The sequence below is a fragment of the Xenopus tropicalis genome, chromosome 7, assembly GCF_000004195.4.
Source record: "Xenopus tropicalis strain Nigerian chromosome 7, UCB_Xtro_10.0, whole genome shotgun sequence".
NCBI classification, from domain to species: domain Eukaryota; kingdom Metazoa; phylum Chordata; class Amphibia; order Anura; family Pipidae; genus Xenopus; species Xenopus tropicalis.
Window position 1 is genome coordinate 132760625 of NC_030683.2, and position 22806 is coordinate 132783430.

The 22806-nt window shown below is 54.7% G+C and overlaps 1 protein-coding gene across 2 annotated transcripts in view; it reads left to right on the forward strand.

Annotated features, from left to right (window-relative positions):
• Positions 1-10799, forward strand: part of ece1 (endothelin converting enzyme 1) — a 67971-nt gene extending 57172 nt beyond the window's left edge. For both annotated transcript variants that reach the window (XM_031906452.1, XM_031906453.1), the window contains 16 exons: positions 677-886; positions 1432-1556; positions 1763-1909; positions 2677-2742; positions 2821-3009; positions 3090-3232; positions 3330-3444; positions 3827-3937; positions 4207-4305; positions 4437-4514; positions 5218-5321; positions 6574-6684; positions 8030-8097; positions 8208-8398; positions 8479-8574; positions 9917-10799. In XM_031906452.1, coding sequence (XP_031762312.1) covers positions 677-886; positions 1432-1556; positions 1763-1909; positions 2677-2742; positions 2821-3009; positions 3090-3232; positions 3330-3444; positions 3827-3937; positions 4207-4305; positions 4437-4514; positions 5218-5321; positions 6574-6684; positions 8030-8097; positions 8208-8398; positions 8479-8574; positions 9917-10093 — 2030 coding nt within the window. In that variant the 3' untranslated portion in view covers positions 10094-10799. The remainder of the gene's footprint in view (positions 1-676; positions 887-1431; positions 1557-1762; positions 1910-2676; positions 2743-2820; positions 3010-3089; positions 3233-3329; positions 3445-3826; positions 3938-4206; positions 4306-4436; positions 4515-5217; positions 5322-6573; positions 6685-8029; positions 8098-8207; positions 8399-8478; positions 8575-9916) is intronic.
• Positions 10800-22806: the final 12007 nt, after the last annotated feature.

The following is a 22806-nucleotide window of genomic DNA, read 5'->3' on the forward strand; positions in this document are numbered from 1 at the left end:
GGAGGGGGGGGGTAACAGTAAGTGCCACTTGGGGGAGGGCGGGGGGAACAGTAAGTGCCACCTGGGGGAGGGGGGGTAACAGTAAGTGCCACCTGGGGGGGGCGGGGGGAACAGTAAGTGCCACCTGGGGGAGGGCGGGGGGAACAGTAAGTGCCACCTGGGGGAGGGCAGGGGGGACAGTAAGTGCCACCTGGGGGAGGGGGGGAACAGAGTGCCACCTGGGGGAGGGGACAGTAAGTGCCACCTGGGGGAGGGGGGGGAACAGAGTGCCACCTGGGGAGGGGGGAACAGAGTGCCACCTGGGGGAGGGGGGGAAACAGAGTGCCACCTGGGGGAGGGGACAGTAAGTGCCACCTGGGGGAGGGGGGGGAACAGAGTGCCACCTGGGGGAGGGGGGGAACAGAGTGCCACCTGGGGGAGGGGGGGAACAGAGTGCCACCTGGGGGAGGGGGGAACAGAGTGCCACCTGGGGGAGGGGACAGTAAGTGCCACCTGGGGGAGGGGGGGGAACAGAGTGCCACCTGGGGGAGGGGACAGTAAGTGCCACCTGGGGGAGGGGGGGGAACAGTGTGCCACCTGGGGGAGGGGGGGAACAGTAAGTGCCACCTGGGGGAGGGCGGGGCTCTGGTGCAGTTGGATCATTGGGCTCATCGGCTCTTCATTGGTTCTGCTCCAGGTCACCGCGTCTGTCTGTCCGAGTCGTGCATCTCCGTCACCAGCTCCATTCTTCGCTCCCTCGACCGGTCGGCGGATCCGTGCCAGGACTTCTACCAGTACTCGTGTGGGGGCTGGATCAAAGGCAACCCAGTTCCAGATGGGCACTCGCGCTGGGGCACCTTCAACGAGCTGTGGGAGCACAACCAGGCGACCATGAAGCATCTGCTGGGTGCGTGCAAGGGGGGCCGGGGTGTGGGGGGGTTGGGGGGGGTCAGGGTGTTGGGGGGGCCGGGGTGCGAGTAAGAGGCATGTCATGACCCTGTGCCCAGGTAGCTGGGAGGGAATTCTGGGTTATGCTCCCCCCCCGCCATCTGTTGGAGTAGTGAGGGGCCCCCTCTCTCTGAGGCCAGACCCCCCAGCAGTTGCCTCTGTCCCAGTTCTAATTAGTGCCCCCCCCCGCACCCTGTGGCTCAGTATTTGGCACCCGGTGGTGCGACTGTGACCCACTTTTCACACTGGGTGGGGGGGTTACATGAATATCATTAGTGAGTTGTGGGGAGCCGCCTCTTTCCCACGCTGGGGGCTGCGCTCACATATTTGGGGGGGGGGGAGATTCCATAAATATTTAGAGAATTTTAGCCGCCGAGACCACATCACATAAAGGGGATTTGGCACCGGATCCATCTTGTTCCCTAAGGATAAAGTCTAGTTGGACCCACAGGGCCCCCCCCCCCCCCACAACTGAGACCCGTATGTGTGGTTCCGCCCTTACAGAGAACTCCACCATAGAGACAAACAGCACGGCAGAACGCAAGGCCCAGCGCTACTTCCAGGCCTGTATGAATGAGACCAAGATCGAGGAGCTCGGGGCCAAACCCCTGCAGGATCTGATCCAGAAGGTGAGGTCACCATTGCACGGACCAATCAGTGGGGGGCTGGAGGATTTGTTCATGGGCTGGCACTTAGTACCGCCCCCGAGGGACCTTTCTGTCTGTGTGTGGGAAATTCTATTGCCCCAGGTGGCTCCATGAAAGGGCAATATGGCTGGATAGCGAGAGTGCCAGTGGCCACTGGGGATCATGGGAAATCTGATTTTGCTTTCCAGCTCGGGGGCTGGGCCATCACCGGCCCGTGGGACAGAGACAACTTCCAGGAGACTCTGCAGTTGGTGACTGCCCATTACCGGACCTCCCCCTTCTTCTCTGTCTTCGTCAGCGCCGACTCCAAGAACTCCAATAGCAATGTTATCCAGGTGAGTATGGGCGGGGCAAATTGTACCCTCCTCCTACCCTCTGTAGCCTGGCTCCGCCCAAGCCCCACCCTCTCTGTTGCCTGGCTCCACCCAAGCCCCACCGTCTCTGTTGCCTGGCTCCGCCCAAGTACCACCCTCTCTGTTGCCTGGCTCCGCCCAAGTACCACCCTCTCTGTTGCCTGGCTCCACCCAAGCCCCACCGTCTCTGTAGCCTGCCTCTGCCCAAGTCCCACCCTCTCTGTTGCCTGGCTCCGCCCAAGTCCCACCCTCTCTGTAGCCTGGCTCTGCCCAAGCCCCACCCTCTCTGTAGCCTGCCTCTGCCCAAGTCCCTCCCTCTCTGTAGCCTGCCTCTGCCCAAGCCCCACCCTCTCTGTAGCCTGCCTCTGCCCAAGCCCCACCCTCTCTCTAGCCTGCCTCTGCCCCACCCCCACCCTCTCTGTAGCCTGGCTCTGCCCAAGTCCCTCCCTCTCTGTAGCCTGGCTCTGCCCAAGTCCCTCCCTCTCTGTAGCCTGGCTCCGCCCAAGCCTGACTCCGCCCAAGTCCCACCTTTTCTGTAGCCCAGCTCTGCCCAAGCCTGACTCCGCCCAAGTCCCTCCCTTTCTGGCTCCACCCAACTCCTTCCGTCTCTGCGACTTTTGAATGCAGCCCTTGCTGAGACCCCGCCTATCTCCTACATTGTCATGTGACTGATTGGCCCCAGGGCCCAGTGATGGGAATATTAGGGTATAGTGTGTGGCCCCCTTAACCCCCAGTACCTTCCTCCCCAGATAGACCAGTCGGGCCTGGGGTTGCCCTCTCGGGAATTTTACCTCAACAAGACTGAGAATGAGAAGGTAAGTGGCTCCTCCCTCTGCTCCTCTCTGAGCTGATTGGTTGGAAATTCCCCCTCAGGACCTGCCCTTCTCCCCCAGGTGCTCACAGGGTATTTAAACTTCATGATCCAACTGGGGGTGCTGCTGGGGGGTGCGGAGAACTCCACCCGGGAGCAGATGCAGGAGATCCTGGACTTTGAGACCACCCTGGCCAACATCACCATCCCCCAGGAGAAGCGGCGGGACGAGGAGCAGATTTACCACAAGATGGCGGCGGGGGAGCTCAAGGTGGGTGTATAGCAACTCCCCGCACTCCCCGCACCCTTGGGCACGTGGCTCTAGTCATGTGATTTCCATTCCCCCGGCAGGACCTGGTGCCGGCTGTTGATTGGATGCCGTTCCTGCAGACCGTGTTTTACCCCGTGGCGATTAATGAGTCGGAACCGGTGGTGGTTTATGCCAAGGAATATCTGGTCGCGGTCTCCGGCCTCATCAACTCCACCGACAAGAGGTAATTGGGTGGGGGCATTGGGGCAGGAGAGTGAGGCAAATGCTCAGGGTTCGGAGCATAACTGACGCCATCTTGTTTTTCTGGCCCCGCCCCCTAGGATCCTGAATAACTACATGATGTGGAACCTGGTGCGCAAGGCCAGCTCCTTCCTGGATCAGCGCTTCCAGGACGCCGAGGAGAAGTTAATGGAGGTCATGTACGGCACCAAGAAGGTGAGAGCTCCCCAGCTGAACTACAGCTCCCAGCAACCTCAGCGACTGAAACATTCTGCCCCTTACAGGGGGGGCGGTGGGGCGGAACCTCCCTGCAATGTCTGAGCCCATAAGCACTCACAGGAGCCAGTGTGCCTACTGCTGGGCCACAAGTCACTGCATTAACCCCGTGTGGCCGGGACTCTCAGAACCGCCCAATGGGCTCGGCACACAGGATGGACTAGTTGGGCTCTACTAATGCTGAGGTTACGGGGGGGGGGCAGACTGTGCCATTTAGTCTGGGGGTGACTCTGCCCGAGGGGGTGTGATTGGGGGCAGTGCTAGTGGGTCAGGGGGTAACTGAGGGGCAGTTCTGCCATATTAACCCCTCGCTCTCCCTCAGACCTGCCTCCCGCGCTGGAAGTTCTGTATCAGCGACACGGATAATAACCTCGGCTTCGCTCTGGGCGCCATGTTTGTAAAGGCCACGTTCGCCGAGAACAGTAAATTGCAGGTAAGTCCTGGGTTTGGGGTCCCTGTGGGGTCCGAGTGTCCCCTGTAATGTCCAGAGCCCGGGGCCCTGTTCCCACCCCCAGATGCCCCCCTCTGGCCTCTGCACTATATAATTGCCCCTGGTTACGGGAGGGGGCAAGGCTCATAGCCTGTATGGGAGGATCTCTGTTATGATTGGGCTGCTGGATGTGTAGAAGGGGCGTGGCACCTGCACGCTGGGGGTGGGGCTCTTCGCTGGCGCTTACCCCCCCCCCCCCCATGTTCCCTCAGGCGCTAAAAATGATAAAGGAGATAAAGGCGGCATTCGAGGAGAATCTGAGCACCCTGACCTGGATGGACGATGAGACCCGCAGGGCTGCCAGGGAGAAGGTGAGTCGGACGGTAGGAGCTGCCATAGCGGCTGCCAACCCCCCCATGTGACTCATGGGTAGCGCTGACCCTGGGTGTTACCCCTGGTGCCACATTGTGCCATTCCCTTACCCACTTGTGCTTCTATCCAGGCCGAAGCCATTTATGACATGATTGGGTACCCCAACTTCATTATGGACCCCAAGGAACTGGATAAAGTCTTCAATGATGTAAGTCTGAATTCTCATTCAGGAAGGGGGTGTTCCCCTTGTGCTGCACCCCAAGTCCTCTCCATACCCACAACCCCCCCCCCCCCGCTCCTGGGCTGCTCTCTTTCCCATGGTCAGGCAGGAACCTCCCCGTGGGTAAGTGAATCCAATCTCCCCCCAGTACTTACCCAGGTACAGAGCTCTGATTCTCTGTACTTCCTGCTCCTGGGCTGCTCTCTTTCCCATGGTCAGGCAGGAACCCCCCCCCCTGGGTAAGTGAATCCAATCTCCCCCCAGTACTTACCCAGGTACAGAGCTCTGATTCTCTGTACTTCCTGCTCCTGGGCTGCTCTCTTTCCCATGGTCAGGCAGGAACCCCCCCCTGGGTAAGTGAATCCAATCTCCCCCCCAGTACTTACCCAGGTACAGAGCTCTGATTCTCTGTACTTCCTGCTCCTGGGCTGCTCTCTTTCCCATGGTCAGGCAGGAACCCCCCCCTGGGTAAGTGAATCCAATCTCCCCCCAGTACTTACCCAGGTACAGAGCTCTGATTCTCTGTACTTCCTGCTCCTGGGCTGCTCTCTTTCCCATGGTCAGGCAGGAACCTCCCCATTTTCAGCAAGGTATCCTGGGATAGTAACCTTTGTGCCTAGGCCCTCCCCTGAGGAACATGTGATGCAGGGAGCCTTAACCCTTTCCTTCCTTACCCCTCTCGCTCTCTCAGTACAATGTGACGTCAGATTTTTACTTCGAGAATGGAATGAGATTTTATAACTTCTCGGCGCGAGTGACTGCGGATCAACTGCGCAAAGCGCCCAGCAAGGACCAGTAGGTACCGGGGCCCCTGTGTGTTCTGTTTGTGTATCTGTGGCGCCCTGCCATTATCCTTTCCATCAGCCCCTGCCCCAGTGAGCTTACAATCTAAGGTCCCTATCCCATTCCCATCAGCCCCTGCCCCAGTGAGCTTACAATCTAAGGTCCCTATCCCATTCCCATCAGCCCCTGCCCCAGTGAGCTTACAATCTAAGGTCCCTATCCCATTCCCATCAGCCCCTGCCCCAGTGAGCTTACAATCTAAGGTCCCTATCCCATTCCCATCAGCCCCTGCCCCAGTGAGCTTACAATCTAAGGTCCCTATCACATTCCCATCAGCCCCTGCCCCAGTGAGCTTACATTCTAAGGTCCCTATCCCATTCCCATCAGTCCCTGCCCCAGTGAGCTTACACTCTAAGGTCCCTATCACATTCCCATCAGCCCCTGCCCCAGTGAGCTTACACTCTAAGGTCCCTATCCCATTCCCATCAGTCCCTGCCCCAGTGAGCTTACAGTCTAAGGACCCTGTCACATTCCCATCAGTCCCTGCCCCAGTGAGCTTACATTCTAAGGTCCCTATCCCATTCCCATCAGCCCCTGCCCCAGTGAGCTTACACTCTAAGGTCCCTATCACATTCCCATCAGTGCCTGCCCCAGTGAGCTTACATTCTAAGGTCCCTATCCCATTCCCATCAGCCCCTGCCCCAGTGAGCTTACAATCTAAGGCCCCTATCCCATTCCCATCAGCCCCTGCCCCAGTGAGCTTACACTCTAAGGTCCCTATCACATTCCCATCAGTGCCTGCCCCAGTGAGCTTACATTCTAAGGTCCCTATCCCATTCCCATCAGCCCCTGCCCCAGTGAGCTTACAGTCTAAGGACCCTGTCACATTCCCATCAGTGCCTGCCCCAGTGAGCTTACATTCTAAGGTCCCTATCCCATTCCCATCAGCCCCTGCCCCAGTGAGCTTACACTCTAAGGTCCCTATCACATTCCCACTATCCAACAGTATCAGCCAGGGGAAACCCAGCAGAGGAGAGCAGACATCCCTGCAGTGCAGCCCCAGTGTGTGTGGGGGCGCCAGCTAGTGGCAGGATTGGACATTGCGCCTGAGGCTGTTACTTATTATTATTAACATTTATTTATAAAGCGCCAACATACCCCGCAGCGCTGTACAATAAGTGGGTTTCATACATTGGGCATACAGTAACATATAAAGCAATCAGTAACCGATACTTCCCATGTGACTCCCCTTCTTCCATTCCAGATGGAGTATGACGCCCCCTACAGTCAACGCTTATTACTCCCCCACCAAGAACGAGATTGTGTTTCCCGCGGGAATCCTGCAGGCCCCCTTCTACACCAGCAGCTCTCCCACGTACGTGTGGGGCCCTGGGGGGGGGGGGTAAGGGCAACTGGAACCCTAATTTGGACTGATCCTGCCCAATAATAATGAGCACCCCATTGGCTGCTGTACCTGGGGGACAGACTTTTAGGTTGTTTCCTATTTCTTGGAATCCATACAGCGCTGGGGAGGCTGGGGGATTCCATCGGGGGGGGGGGGGAATAGTTGGCTGTGGCAGAGGGGGCTCAGAAATGGAAAAACATAGTTAATTAATGGGTGACCAAATGGGCGGTGCTTGCAGGAGAGGGTTTTGGGGGTGGGGTGTGTTCTGAATGTATTGGGGGTGGGGTCTGTACTGAATATATTGGGGGGTGGGGTCTGTACTGAATGTATTGGGGGGGCGGGGTCTGTATACTGAATGTATTGGGGGGGCGGGGTCTGTATACTGAATGTATTGGGGGGCGGGGGCTGTATACTGAATGTATTGGGGGGGCGGGGTCTGTACTGAATGTATTGGGGGGGGCGGGGTCTGTACTGAATGTATTGGGGGGGTGGGGTCTGTACTGAATGTATTGGGGGGGTGGGGTCTGTACTGAATGTATTGGGGGGGGCGGGGTCTGTACTGAATGAATTGGGGGGGCGGGGTCTGTACTGAATGTATTGGGGGGGGCGGGGTCTGTACTGAATGTATTGGGGGGGCGGGGTCTGTACTGAATGTATTGGGGGGCGGGGTCTGTACTGAATGTATTGGGGGGGCGGGGTCTGTATACTGAATGTATTGGGGGGTGGGGTCTGTACTGAATGTATTGGGGGGGCGGGGTCTGTACTGAATGTATTGGGGGGGCGGGGTCTGTACTGAATGTATTGGGGGGGGCGGGGTCTGTACTGAATGTATTGGGGGGGGGCGGGGGCTGTATACTGAATGTATTGGGGGGGCGGGGTCTGTATACTGAATGTATTGGAGGGGCGGGGTCTGTACTGAATGTATTGGGGGGGGCGGGGTCTGTACTGAATGTATTGGGGGGGGCGGGGGCTGTACTGAATGTATTTGGGGGGGCGGGGTCTGTATACTGAATGTATTGGGGGGGCGGGGTCTGTATACTGAATGTATTGGGGGGGCGGGGTCTGTATACTGAATGTATTGGGGGGGCGGGGTCTGTACTGAATGTATTGGGGGGGCGGGGTCTGTACTGAATGTATTGGGGGGGGCGGGGGCTGTATACTGAATGTATTGGGGGGGCGGGGGCTGTATACTGAATGTATTGGGGGGGCGGGGTCTGTATACTGAATGTATTGGGGGGGCGGGGTCTGTACTGAATGTATTGGGGGGGCGGGGGCTGTATACTGAATGTATTCTATATGATATATTCTATATTAGGGCTCTGAACTTCGGGGGAATCGGGGTAGTGATGGGGCACGAGCTGACGCACGCCTTCGATGACCAAGGTACTTGTGTAACAATATGGCAGCTCCCACCCGAGTGCTTATACTAAGGGTAACAATATAGACCCTGGGGGCAGAGATGGCTGGGGGTTAATGTTGTGCCCCCTGTGCAGGGCGGGAGTACGACAAGGATGGGAACCTGCGGCCCTGGTGGAAGAACGCGTCGGTTGAGGCCTTTAAGAAGCAGACGGAGTGCATCACGGAGCAGTATGGCAACTACACTGTGAATGGGGAGCCGGTGAATGGGCGGCAGACCCTGGGGGAGAACATCGCCGATAACGGGGGCCTGAAGGCGGCCTATCGGGTTGGTTCACTGTGCATAAATGTGTGTGTAATGGGGGTCAGGCAGTAGCCCCCCAATACTGAGGCTCTCTCTCCCCGCAGGCCTATAAGAACTGGGTGCGGAAGAACGGGGCGGAGCAGCTCTTACCCTCCCTCGGGCTCTCCAACGACCAACTCTTCTTTGTGGGGTTTGCGCAAGTAAGTATTGGGGGCAGAATGCTCACCCCCCTCTGTTGCACCCCGTATCCTGCTCACCCCCCTCTGTTGCACCCCGTATTCTGCTCACCCCCCTGTGTTGCACCCCGTATTCTGCTCACCCCCGTGTTGCACCCCGTATCCTGCTCACCCCCCTGTGTTGCACCCCGTATCCTGCTCACCCCCCTGTGTTGCACCCCGTATCCTGCTCACCCCCCTGTGTTGCACCCCGTATCCTGCTCACCCCCCTGTGTTGCACCCCGTATCCTGCTCACCCCCCTGTGTTGCACCCCGTATCCTGCTCACCCACCCTGTGTTGCACCCCCGTATCCTGCTCACCCACCCTGTGTTGCACCCTGTATCCTGCTCACCCCCCCTCTGTTGCACCCCGTATCCTGCTCACCCCCCTCTGTTGCACCCCGTATCCTGCTCACCCCCCTCTGTTGCACCCCGTATCCTGCTCACCCCCCTCTGTTGCACCCCGTATCCTGCTCACCCCCCTCTGTTGCACCCCGTATCCTGCTCACCCCCCTCTGTTGCCCCCGTATCCTGCTCACCCCCCTGTGTTGCACCCCGTATCCTGCTCACCCCCCTCTGTTGCACCCCGTATCCTGCTCACCCCCCTGTGTTGCACCCCGTATCCTGCTCACCCCCTCTGTTGCCCCCGTATCCTGGCTCACCCCCCTCTGTTGCCCCCCGTATCCTGCTCACCCCCCTCTGTTGCACCCCGTATCCTGCTCACCCCCCTCTGTTGCACCCCGTATCCTGCTCACCCCCTCTGTTGCACCCCGTATCCTGCTCACCCCCCTCTGTTGCACCCCGTATTCCTGCTCACCCCCCGTGTTGCACCCCGTATCCTGCTCACCCCCCCGTGTTGCACCCCGTATCCTGCTCACCCCCCTGTGTGCACCCCGTATCCTGCTCACCCCCCCGTGTTTGCACCCCGTATCCTGCCCCCCCCGTGGTTGCACCCGTATCCTGCTCACCCCCCGGTGTTGCACCCCGTATCCTGCTCACCCCCCCCTGTTGCACCCCGTATCCTGCTCACCCCCCCTCTGTTGCACCCCGTATCCTGCTCACCCACCTGCTGTTTGCACCCCGTATCCTGCTCACCCCCCCGTTGCACCCCTTCTGCTCCCCCCCTCTGTTGCACCCCGTATCCTGCTCACCCCCCTGTGTTGCACCCCGTATCCTGCTCACCCCCCTGTGTTGCACCCCGTATCCTGCTCACCCCCCTCTGTTGCACCCCGTATCCTGCTCACCCCCCTCTGTTGCACCCCGTATCCTGCTCACCCCCCTCTGTTGCACCCCGTATCCTGCTCACCCCCCTGTGTTGCCCCCCCAGGTTTGGTGCTCTGTTCGCACCTCGGAAAGCTCGCACGAGGGGCTCATCACCGACCCGCACAGCCCCTCCCGCTTCCGCGTGATTGGCTCCGTCTCCAACTCCCAGGAATTCGCCGAGCATTTCCGGTGCCCCCCGGGGTCTCCCATGAACCCCAGGAACAAGTGTGAAGTGTGGTGACCGGCGGTGACTAACGGCGCGTATGGGTGTAACCACTGGGACGTTTGGGGGAGCCCCCACCCCTTTCCTTACGCACATTTGACTCTCTGATGCACTAAACTTTCTATGCACTTTCAGTCTGGGCGCCCGCGGGTGCTGCCGCCCTGGGGGGAGCCATATTGGGTGCTCCTGTAGCGCGGCACTAGGGGGCGCTCCTTCACACTTCTATTCACGTTTCACTGCCAGACTGGGAAGTGTTTCTCTTCTCCGTCCAATCAGATTGTGCGTCTGTGTGCTGGTCTGTACATATTGCCTGTGTATATAGACGTGATTTTGTACATATTTATAGCGCCCCCTGCCTCTCATTTATATGACGGGGATTTTTCTGCTGCTTTTTCTAAGATGAAGTTTGCCTTTAGCTGTGGGCGGGGCCTGGGTGGGGCCTGCCCCGCCCCAGGAGGAGTTAATGTGCCTATCATATTCCTGCACTCTATTTATAATCACTATGGAAACCGTGCTGGTACCAGAATGAACAACTTCACCATTGCGACTTTGGTACCAATGGGGCAAATAAAGTGCTGGAGGGGCTGATTCTGCCCCAAACACTCAGGGCTTATCTGGGAGACCCCCCCTTACCCCATTTTATATGATTTGGTTTATACCTGTGGGCAGAGGCGCTAAGGGGGCAGATTGCCAACCAGGTCCCAATAAACTGACTGCCTTGCTACCCTCGGCTTTGTGTATTTGTTCATGTGATTGGGGGGGGTAACTGCCCCCTCGCACCCAGCGGGGCCTTGCATCTGCCCCCTCGCACCCAGCGGGGCCTTGCATCTGCCCCCTCGCACCCAGCGGGGCCTTGCAACTGCCCCCTCGCACCCAGCGGGGCCTTGCAACTGCCCCCTCGCACCCAGCGGGGCCTTGCAACTGCCCCCTCGCACCCAGCGGGGCCTTGCAACTGCCCCCTCGCACCCAGCGGGGCCTTGCAACTGCCCCCTCGCACCCAGCGGGGCCTTGCAACTGCCCCCTCGCACCCAGCGGGGCCTTGCAACTGCCCCCTCGCACCCAGCGGGGCCTTGCATCTGCCCCCTCGCACCCAGCGGGGCCTTGCATCTGCCCCCTCGCACCCAGCGAGGCCTTGCATCTGCCCCCTCGCACCCAGCGGGGCCTTGCATCTGCCCCCTCGCACCCAGCGGGGCCTTGCATCTGCCCCCTCGCACCCAGCGGGGCCTTGCATCTGCCCCCTCGCACCCAGCGGGGCCCTGCATCTGCCCCCTCGCACCCAGCGGGGCCTTGCATCTGCCCCCTCGCACCCAGCGAGGCCTTGCATCTGCCCCCTCGCACCCAGCGGGGCCCTGCAACTGCCCCCTCGCACCCAGCGAGGCCTTGCATCTGCCCCCTCGCACCCAGCGGGGCCTTGCATCTGCCCCCTCGCACCCAGCGGGGCCTTGCATCTGCCCCCTCGCACCCAGCGGGGCCTTGCATCTGCCCCCTCGCACCCAGCGAGGCCCTGCATCTGCCCCCTCGCACCCAGCGGGGCCTTGCATCTGCCCCCTCGCACCCAGCGGGGCCTTGCATCTGCCCCCTCGCACCCAGCGAGGCCCTGCATCTGCCCCCTCGCACCCAGCGGGGCCTTGCATCTGCCCCCTCGCACCCAGCGAGGCCCTGCATCTGCCCCCTCGCACCCAGCGGGGCCCTGCAGCTGCCCCTCGCTAGCCAACCAGAAGGGGCTAATACATTAGTGCTGATTTGCTGTAAATTAATTTTGAGTTTGTAATTGCCCCTGGATTGGGCTGGTCGTGGTACATCTTTGGGCCGGACCTGCCCAGTAGCATTTACCCCATTGCCCCAATGATGGGTTGAGGGCACAAACATCACTCAGTGGCTTATTTAGCCCTTCTGCACCGGTGTCAGTCACTGTTACTGCCCCTAGTTACTGCCCCATTGCCTTCCTGCCCCAAACTTCAGTTGCAGATTCCCATTCCAATGGCAACTTGCCCTCTCTAATGGGGCAACAATCTGGGGCCTCTCATTGGCCTCTGGTCTGAGACAAAAATCTCTGAATAAAGAAGACCCCCCCCCCTCCAGATCATAAATTAGTTCCAGGGGGCACTACTGTACAGGGAGTGAATGTGCCCCCCCCACAGGGCAAGGAGCTGTACTGCCCCTTTAACTAGACCATGTGATCAGCTGCACTGGGCCTCGCGGCTAAACGGACCCCAAAGGTTCTGGATATGAAGGTTCCGGAGCGACACCCTGAGCCGGAGAAACTGCTGCAAATAATGTGATAAAATCTGAGCTGTGTGACTTCTACTGCGTGGGACAGTGGGGTGCAATGGGGCACAGTGGGAATAGACTGGGAAACAATGGGGCACAGTGGGAATAGACTGGGAAACAATGGGGCGCAGTGGGAATATACTGGGAAATGATGGGGCGCAGTGGGAATAGACTGGGAAATAATGGGGCACAGTGGGAATAGACTGGGAAACGATGGGGCACAGTGGGAATATACTGGGAAATAATGGGGCGCAGTGGGAATAGACTGGGAAATAATGGGGCACAGTGGGAATAGACTGGGAAATAATGGGGCACAGTGGGAATAGACTGGGAAATAATGGGACACAGTGGGAATAGACTGGGAAACGATGGGGCACAGTGGGAATAGACTGGGAAACGATGGGGCACAGTGGGAATAGACTGGGAAACGATGGGGCACAGTGGGAATAGACTGGGAAACGATGGGGCACAGTGGGAATAGACTGGGAAACGATGGGGCACAGTGGGAATAGACTGGGAAACGATGGGGCACAGTGGGAATAGACTGGGAAACGATGGGGCACAGTGGGAATAGACTGGGAAACGATGGGGCACAGTGGGAATAGACTGGGAAACGATGGGGCACAGTGGGAATAGACTGGGAAACAATGGGGCACAGTGGGAATAGACTGGGAAACAATGGGGCACAGTGGGAATAGACTGGGAAACAATGGGGCACAGTGGGAATAGACTGGGAAACAATGGGGCACAGTGGGAATAGACTGGGAAATAATGGGGCACAGTGGGAATAGACTGGGAAACAATGGGGCACAGTGGGAATAGACTGGGACACAGTGGGAATATACTGGGAAACAATGGGGCACAGTGGGAATAGACTGGGAAACAATGGGCACAGTGGGAATAGACTGGGAAACAATGGGGCACAGTGGGAATAGACTGGGAAATAATGGGGCACAGTGGGAATAGACTGGGAAATAATGGGGCACAGTGGGAATAGACTGGGACACAGTGGGAATAGACTGGGAAACAATGGGGCACAGTGGGAATAGACTGGGAAACAATGGGGCGCAGTGGGAATATACTGGGAAATGATGGGGCGCAGTGGGAATAGACTGGGAAATAATGGGGCACAGTGGGAATAGACTGGGAAATAATGGGGCACAGTGGGAATAGACTGGGAAACGATGGGGCACAGTGGGAATAGACTGGGAAACGATGGGGCACAGTGGGAATAGACTGGGAAACGATGGGGCACAGTGGGATAGACTGGGAAACGATGGGGCACAGTGGGAATAGACTGGGAAACGATGGGGCACAGTGGGAATAGACTGGGAAACGATGGGCACAGTGGGAATAGACTGGGAAACGATGGGCACAGTGGAATAGACTGGGAAACGATGGGGCACAGTGGGAATAGACTGGGAAACAATGGGGCAAGTGGGAAATAGACTGGGAAACAATGGGCACAGTGGGAATAGACTGGAAACAATGGGGCACAGTGGGAATAGACTGGGAAACAATGGGGCACAGTGGGATAGACTGGGAAATAATGGGGCACAGTGGGAATAGCTGGGAACAATGGGGCACAGTGGGAATAGACTGGGACACAGTGGGAATATACTGGGAAACAATGGGGCACAGTGGGAATAGACTGGGAAACAATGGGGCACAGTGGGAATAGACTGGGAAATAATGGGGCACAGTGGGAATAGACTGGGAAATAATGGGGCACAGTGGGAATAGACTGGGAAATAATGGGGCACAGTGGGAATAGACTGGGACACAGTGGGAATAGACTGGGAACAATGGGGCACAGTGGGAATAGACTGGGAAATAATGGGGCACAGTGGGAATAGACTGGGAAATAATGGGGCAGCAGTGGGAATAGACTGGGAAACAATGGGGCACAGTGGGAATAGACTGGGAAATAATGGGGCACAGTGGGAATAGACTGGGAAATAATGGGACACAGTGGGAATATACTGGGACACAGTGGGAATATACTGGGAAATAATGGGACACAGTGGGAATATACTGGGAAATAATGGGACACAGTGGGAATATACTGGGACACAGTGGGAATATACTGGGAAATAATGGGACACAGTGGGAATATACTGGGACACAGTGGGAATATACTGGGAAATAATGGGACACAGTGGGAATAGACTGGGAAATAATGGGACACAGTGGGAATAGACTGGGAAATAATGGGGCACAGTGGTAATAGACTGGGAAATAATGGGACACAGTGGGAATAGACTGGGAAATAATGGGGCACAGTGGGAATAGACTGGGAAATGATGGGGCACAGTGGGAATAGACTGGGAAACGATGGGGCACAGTGGGAATAGACTGGGAAACGATGGGGCACAGTGGGAATAGACTGGGAAACGATGGGGCACAGTGGGAATAGACTGGGAAACGATGGGCACAGTGGGAATAGACTGGGAAACGATGGGGCACAGTGGGTAATAGACTGGGAAACGATGGGGCACAGTGGGAATAGACTGGGAAACGATTGGGGCACAGTGGGAATAGACTGGGAAACGATGGGGCACAGTGGGAATAGACTGGGAACGATGGGGCACAGTGGGAATAGACTGGGAAACGATGGGCACAGTGGGAATAGACTGGGAAACGATGGGGCACAGTGGGAATAGACTGGGAAACAATGGGGGCACAGTGGGAATAGACTGGGAAAGAATGGGGCACAGTGGGAATAGACTGGGAAACAAATGGGGGCACAGTGGGAATAGACTGGGAACATGGGGCGGGAAAGTGGGAATAATGACTGGGAAACATGGGGCACAGTGGGAATAGACTGGGAAACAATGGGGCACAGTGGGAATAGACTGGGAAACAATGGGGCACAGTGGGAATAGACTGGGAAATAATGGGGCACAGTGGGAATAGACTGGGAAATAATGGGGCACAGTGGGAATAGACTGGGAAATAATGGGGCACAGTGGGAATAGACTGGGACACAGTGGGAATAGACTGGGAAACAATGGGGCACAGTGGGAATAGACTGGGAAATAATGGGGCACAGTGGGAATAGACTGGGAAATAATGGGGCACAGTGGGAATAGACTGGGAAACAATGGGGCACAGTGGGAATAGACTGGGAAACAATGGGGCACAGTGGGAATAGACTGGGAAATAATGGGACACAGTGGGAATATACTGGGACACAGTGGGAATATACTGGGAAATAATGGGACACAGTGGGAATATACTGGGAAATAATGGGACACAGTGGGAATATACTGGGACACAGTGGGAATATACTGGGAAATAATGGGACACAGTGGGAATATACTGGGACACAGTGGGAATATACTGGGAAATAATGGGACACAGTGGGAATATACTGGGACACAGTGGGAATAGACTGGGAAATAATGGGACACAGTGGGAATAGACTGGGAAATAATGGGGCACAGTGGGAATAGACTGGGAAATAATGGGGCACAGTGGGAATAGACTGGGAAATAATGGGGCACAGTGGGAATAGACTGGGAAACAATGGGGCACAGTGGGAATAGACTGGGAAACAATGGGGCGGGGCAGTGGGAATATACTGGGAAATGATGGGGCGCCAGTGGGAATAGACTGGGAAATAATGGGGCACAGTGGGAATAGACTGGGAAATAATGGGGCACAGTGGGAATAGACTGGGAAACGATGGGCACAGTGGGAATAGACTGTGGGAAACGATGGGGCACAGTGGGAATAGACTGGGAACGATGGGGCACAGTGGGAATAGACTGGGAAACGATGGGGCACAGTGGGAATAGACTGGGAAACGATGGGGCACAGTGGGAATAGACTGGGAAACGATGGGGCACAGTGGGAATAGACTGGGAAACAATGGGCACAGTGGGAATAGACTGGGAAACAATGGGGCACAGTGGGAATAGACTGGGAAACAATGGGGCACAGTGGGAATAGACTGGGAAATAATGGGCACAGTGGGAATAGACTGGGAAACAATGGGGCACAGTGGGAATAGACTGGGACACAGTGGGGAATATACTGGGAAACAATGGGCACAGTGGGAATAGACTGGGAAACAATGGGGCACAGTGGGAATAGACTGGGAAATAATGGGGCACAGTGGGAATAGACTGGGAAATAATGGGGCACAGTGGGAATAAGACTGGGAAATAATGGGCACAGTGGGAATAGACTGGAAATAATGGGCACAGTGGGAATAGACTGGAAAAATGGGGCACAGTGGGAATAGACTGGGAAATAATGGGGCACAGTGGGAATAGACTGGGAAATAATGGGGCACAGTGGGAATAGACTGGGAAATAATGGGGCACAGTGGGAATAGACTGGGAAACAATGGGGCACAGTGGGAATAGACTGGGAAATAATGGGGCACAGTGGGAATAGACTGGGAAATAATGGGACACAGTGGGAATATACTGGGACACAGTGGGAATATACTGGGAAATAATGGGACACAGTGGGAATATACTGGGAAATAATGGGACACAGTGGGAATATACTGGGACACAGTGGGAATATACTGGGAAATAATGGGACACAGTGGGAATATACTGGGACACAGTGGGAATATACTGGGAAATAATGGGAAGCACAGTGGGAATAGACTGGGAAATAATGGGGCACAGTGGGAATAGACTGGGAAATAATGGGCACAGTGGGAATAGACTGGGAAATAATGGGGCACAGTGGGAATAGACTGGGAAATAATGGGGCACAGTGGGAATAGACTGGGAAACAATGGGGCACAGTGGGAATAGACTGGGAAATAATGGGGCACAGTGGGAATAGACTGGGACACAGTGGGAATATACTGGGAACAATGGGGCACGTGGGAATTAGACTGGGAAATAATGGGGCACGGTGGGAATAGACTGGGAACACAGTGGGAATAGACTGGGGAACAAATGGGGGCACAGTGGGAATAGACTTGGGAAATAATGGGGCACAGTGGAATAGACTGGGAAATAATGGTGGCAACAGTGGGGAATAGACTGGGAAAATAATGGGGCACAGTGGGGAATAGACTGGGACACAGTGGGAATACGACCTGGGAAAACTAATGGGCACAGTGGGAATAGACTGGGAACATAATGGGGCACAGTGGGAAAAGATCTGGGAAATAATGGGGCACGAGTGGGATAGACTGGTAAACCATGGGGCCACGTGGGAATAGTACTGGGAAATAATGGGGCACAGTGGGAATAGACTGGGAAATATGGGACACGAGTGGGAATATACTGGGACACCAGTGGGAAATACTGGAAATAATGGTTACCAGTGGGATATACTGGGAAATAATGGGACACAGTGGGAATATACTGGACACAGTGGGAATATACTGGGAAATAATGGGACACAGTGGGAATATACTGGGACACAGTGGGAATAGACTGGGAAATAATGGGACACAGTGGGAATAGACTGGGAAATAATGGGGCACAGTGGGAATAGACTGGGAAATAATGGGGCACAGTGGGAATAGACTGGGAAATAATGGGGCACAGTGGGAATATACTGGGAAATAATGGGACACAGTGGGAATAGACTGGGAAATAATGGGGCACAGTGGGAATAGACTGGGAAATAATGGGACACAGTGGGAATATACTGGGACACAGTGGGAATATACTGGGAAATAATGGGACACAGTGGGAATTTACTGGGAAATAATGGGCACAGTGGGAATAGACTGGGAAATAATGGGACACAGTGGGAATATACTGGGAAATAATGGGGCACAGTGGGAATACTGGAATAAGGGCACAGTGGGAATAACTGGGAATAATGGGCACTGGAAGTGGAAATAGACTGGGAAATAATGGGGCACAGTGGGAATAGACTGGGAATAAATGGGGCACAGTGGGAATAGACTGGGAAACAATGGGGCACAGTGGGAATAGACTGGGAAATAATGGGGCACAGTGGGAATAGACTGGGAAATAATGGGGCACAGTGGGAATAGACTGGGAAATAATGGGACACAGTGGGAATATACTGGGAAATAATGGGGCACAGTGGGAATAGACTGGGAAATAATGGGACACAGTGGGAATATACTGGGAAATAATGGGGCACAGTGGGAATAGACTGGGAAATATGGGGGGGCACAGTGGGAATATATGGGACACAGTGGGAATATACTGGGAAATAATGGGACACAGTGGGAATATACTGGGAAATAATGGGGCACAGTGGGAATAGACTGGGAAATAATGGGGCACAGTGGGAATATACTGGGACACAGTGGGAATATACTGGGAAATAATGGGACACAGTGGGAATATACTGGGAAATAATGGGGCACAGTGGGAATAGACTGGGAAACAATGGGGCACAGTGGGAATAGACTGGGAAACAATGGGGCACAGTGGGAATAGACTGGAAACAAATGGGGCACAGTGGGAATAGACTGGGAAACAATGGGGCACAGTGGGAATAGACTGGGAAACAATGGGGCACAGTGGGAATATACTGGGAAATAATGGGGCACAGTGGGAATAGACTGGGAAATAATGGGGCACAGTGGGAATAGACTGGGAAATAATGGACACAGTGGGAATAGACTGGGAAATAATGGGGCACAGTGGGAATAGACTGGGAAAATAATGGGACACAGTGGGAATAGACTGGGAAATAATGGGACACAGTGGGAATAGACTGGGAAAAAAATGGGGCACAGTGGGAATAGACTGGGAAACAATGGGGCACAGTGGGAATAGACTGGGAAACAATGGACACAGTGGAATAGACTGGGAAATGGGGCACAGTGGGAATAGACTGGGAAACAATGGGGCACAGTGGGAATAGACTGGGAAATAATGGGGCACAGTGGGAATAGACTGGGAAATAATGGGGCACAGTGGGAATAGACTGGGAAATAATGGGGCACAGTGGGAATAGACTGGGAAACAATGGGGCACAGTGGGAATAGACTGGGAAATAATGGGGCACAGTGGGAATAGACTGGGAAAAAATGGGGCACAGTGGGAATAGACTGGGAAACAATGGGGCACAGTGGGAATAGACTGGGAAACAATGGGGCACAGTGGGATAGACTGGGAATAATGGGGCACAGTGGGAATAGACTGGGAAATAATGGGGCACAGTGGAATAGACTGGGAAACAATGGGGCACAGTGGGAATAGACTGGGAAATAATGGGCACAGTGGGAATAGACTGGGAAATGATGGGGCACAGTGGGAATAGACTGGGAAACGATGGGGCACAGTGGGAATAGACTGGGAAATAATGGGGCACAGTGGGAATAGACTGGGAAATGATGGGGGCACAGTGGGAATAGACTGGGAAATGATGGGGCACAGTGGGAATAGACTGGGAAACGATGGGGCACAGTGGGAATAGACTGGGAAACAATGGGGCACAGTGGGAATAGACTGGGAAATAATGGGACACAGTGGGAATAGACTGGGAAACAATGGGGCACAGTGGGAATAGACTGGGAAATAATGGGGCACAGTGGGAATAGACTGGGAAATAATGGGGCACAGTGGGAATAGACTGGGAAATAATGGGGCACAGTGGGAATAGACTGGGAAATAATGGGACACAGTGGGAATAGACTGGGAAATAATGGGGCACAGTGGGATAGACTGGGAATAATGGGGCAAGTGGGAAAGACTTGGAAATATGGGGCACAGTGGGAATAGACTGGGAAATAATGGGGCACAGTGGGAATAGACTGGGAAACAATGGGCACAGTGGGAATAGACTGGGAAAATGGACACAGTGGAATAGACTGGGAAATAATGGACACAGTGGGAATAGACTGGGAAACAATGGGGCACAGTGGGAATAGACTGGGAAATAATGGGACACAAGTGGGAATATACTGGAAATAATGGGACACAGTGGGAATATACTGGGACACAGTGGGAATATACTGGGAAATAATGGGGACACAGTGGGAATATACTGGGAAATAATGGACACAGTGGGGAATATACTGGGAAATAATGGGACACAGTGGGAATAGACTGGGGAAACAATGGGGCACAGTGGGAATAGACTGGGAAATAATGGGGCACAGTGGGAATAGACTGGGAAACAATGGGGCACAAGTGGGAATAGACTGGGAAAACCAATGGGGCACAGTGGAATATACTGGGGAAACAATGGGGCACAGTGGGAATAGACTGGGAAATAATGGGGCACAGTGGGAATAGACAGGGAAATAATGGGGCACAGTGGGAATAGACTGGGAAAACAATGGGCACAGTGGGAATAGACTGGGAAATAATGGGGCACAGTGGGAATAGACTGGGAAATAATGGGGCACAGTGGGAATAGAACTGGGAAACAATGGGGCACAGTGGGAATAGACTGGGAAACAATGGGCACAGTGGGAATAGACTGGGAAATAATGGGGCACAGTGGGAATAGACTGGGAAATAATGGGGCACAGTGGGAATAGACTGGGAAACAATGGGGCACAGTGGGAATAGACTGGGAAACAATGGGGCAGCAGTGGGAATAGACTGGGAAACAATGGGGCACAGTGGGAATAGACTGGGAAATAATGGGGCACAGTGGGAATAGACTGGGAAATAATGGGGCACAGTGGGAATAGACTGGGACACAGTGGGAATATACTGGGAAACAATGGGGCACAGTGGGAATAGACTGGGAAATAATGGGGCACAGTGGGAATAGACTGGGAAATAATGGGGCACAGTGGGAATAGACTGGGAAATAATGGGACACAGTGGGAATAGACTGGGAAACAATGGGGCACAGTGGGAATAGACTGGGACACAGTGGGAATATACTGGGAAACAATGGGGCACAGTGGGGAAATAGACTGGGAAATAATGGGAACATAACAGTGGGAATATACTGGAAATAATGGGGCACAGTGGGATACGACTGGGACACAGTGGGAATAGACTGGGAAACAATGGGGCACAGTGGGAATAGACTGGGAAATAATGGGGCACAGTGGGAATAGACTGGGAAATAATGGGCACAGTGGGAATAGACTGGGAAATAATGGGGCACAGTGGGAATAGACTGGGAAACAATGGGACACAGTGGGAATAGACTGGGAAATAATGGGGCACAGTGGGAATAGACTGGGACACAGTGGGAATAGACTGGGAAACAATGGGGCACAGTGGGAATAGACTGGGAAATAATGGGGCACAGTGGGAATAGACTGGGAAATAATGGGGCACAGTGGGAATAGACTGGGAAACAATGGGGGCACAGTGGGGATAGACTGGGAAATAATGGGGGCACAGTGGGAATAGACTGGGAAACAATGGGACACAGTGGGATAGACTGGGAAATAATGGGACACAGTGGGAATAGACTGGGAAATAATGGGACACAGTGGGAATAGACTGGGAAATAATGGGACACAGTGGGGAATAGACTGGGAAACAATGGGGCACAGTGGGGAATAGACTGGGAAATAATGGACACAGTGGGAATGACTGGGAAAACAATGGGGCACAGGTGGGAATAGACTGGGAAATAATGGACACAGTGGGAATAGACTGGGAAATAATGGGACACAGTGGGAATAGACTGGGAAATAATGGGACACCAGTGGGAATAGACTGGGAAATAATGGGACACAGTGGAACTGAAGGACTGGGAAATAATGGGACACAGTGGGAATAGACTGGGAAATAATGGGACACAGTGGGAATAGACTGGGAAACAATGGGGCACAGTGGGAATAGACTGGGAAATAATGGGACACAGTGGGAATAGACTGGGAAACAATGGGGCACAGTGGGAATAGACTGGGAAATAATGGGACACAGTGGGAATAGACTGGGAAATAATGGGACACAGTGGGAATATACTGGGACACAGTGGGAATATACTGGGAAATAATGGGACACAGTGGGAATATACTGGGAAATAATGGAGCACAGTGGGAATAGACTGGGAAATAATGGGACACAGTGGGAATATACTGGGACACAGTGGGAATATACTGGGAAATAATGGGACACAGTGGGAATATACTGGGAAATAATGGGGCACAGTGGGAATAGACTGGGAAATAATGGGACACAGTGGGAATATACTGGGAAATAATGGGGCACAGTGGGAATAGACTGGGAAATAATGGGACACAGTGGGAATATACTGGGAAATAATGGGGCACAGTGGGAATAGACTGGGAAATAATGGGACACAGTGGGAATAGACTGGGAAATAATGGGGCACAGTGGGAATAGACTGGGAAATAATGGGCAACAGTGGGAATAGACTGGGAAATAATGGGACACAGTGGGAATATACTGGGACACAGTGGGAATATACTGGGAAATAATGGGACACAGTGGGAATAGACTGGGAAACAATGGGGCACAGTGGGAATAGACTGGGAAATAATGGGGCACAGTGGGAATAGACTGGGAAACAATGGGGCACAGTGGGAATATACTGGGAAATAATGGGGCACA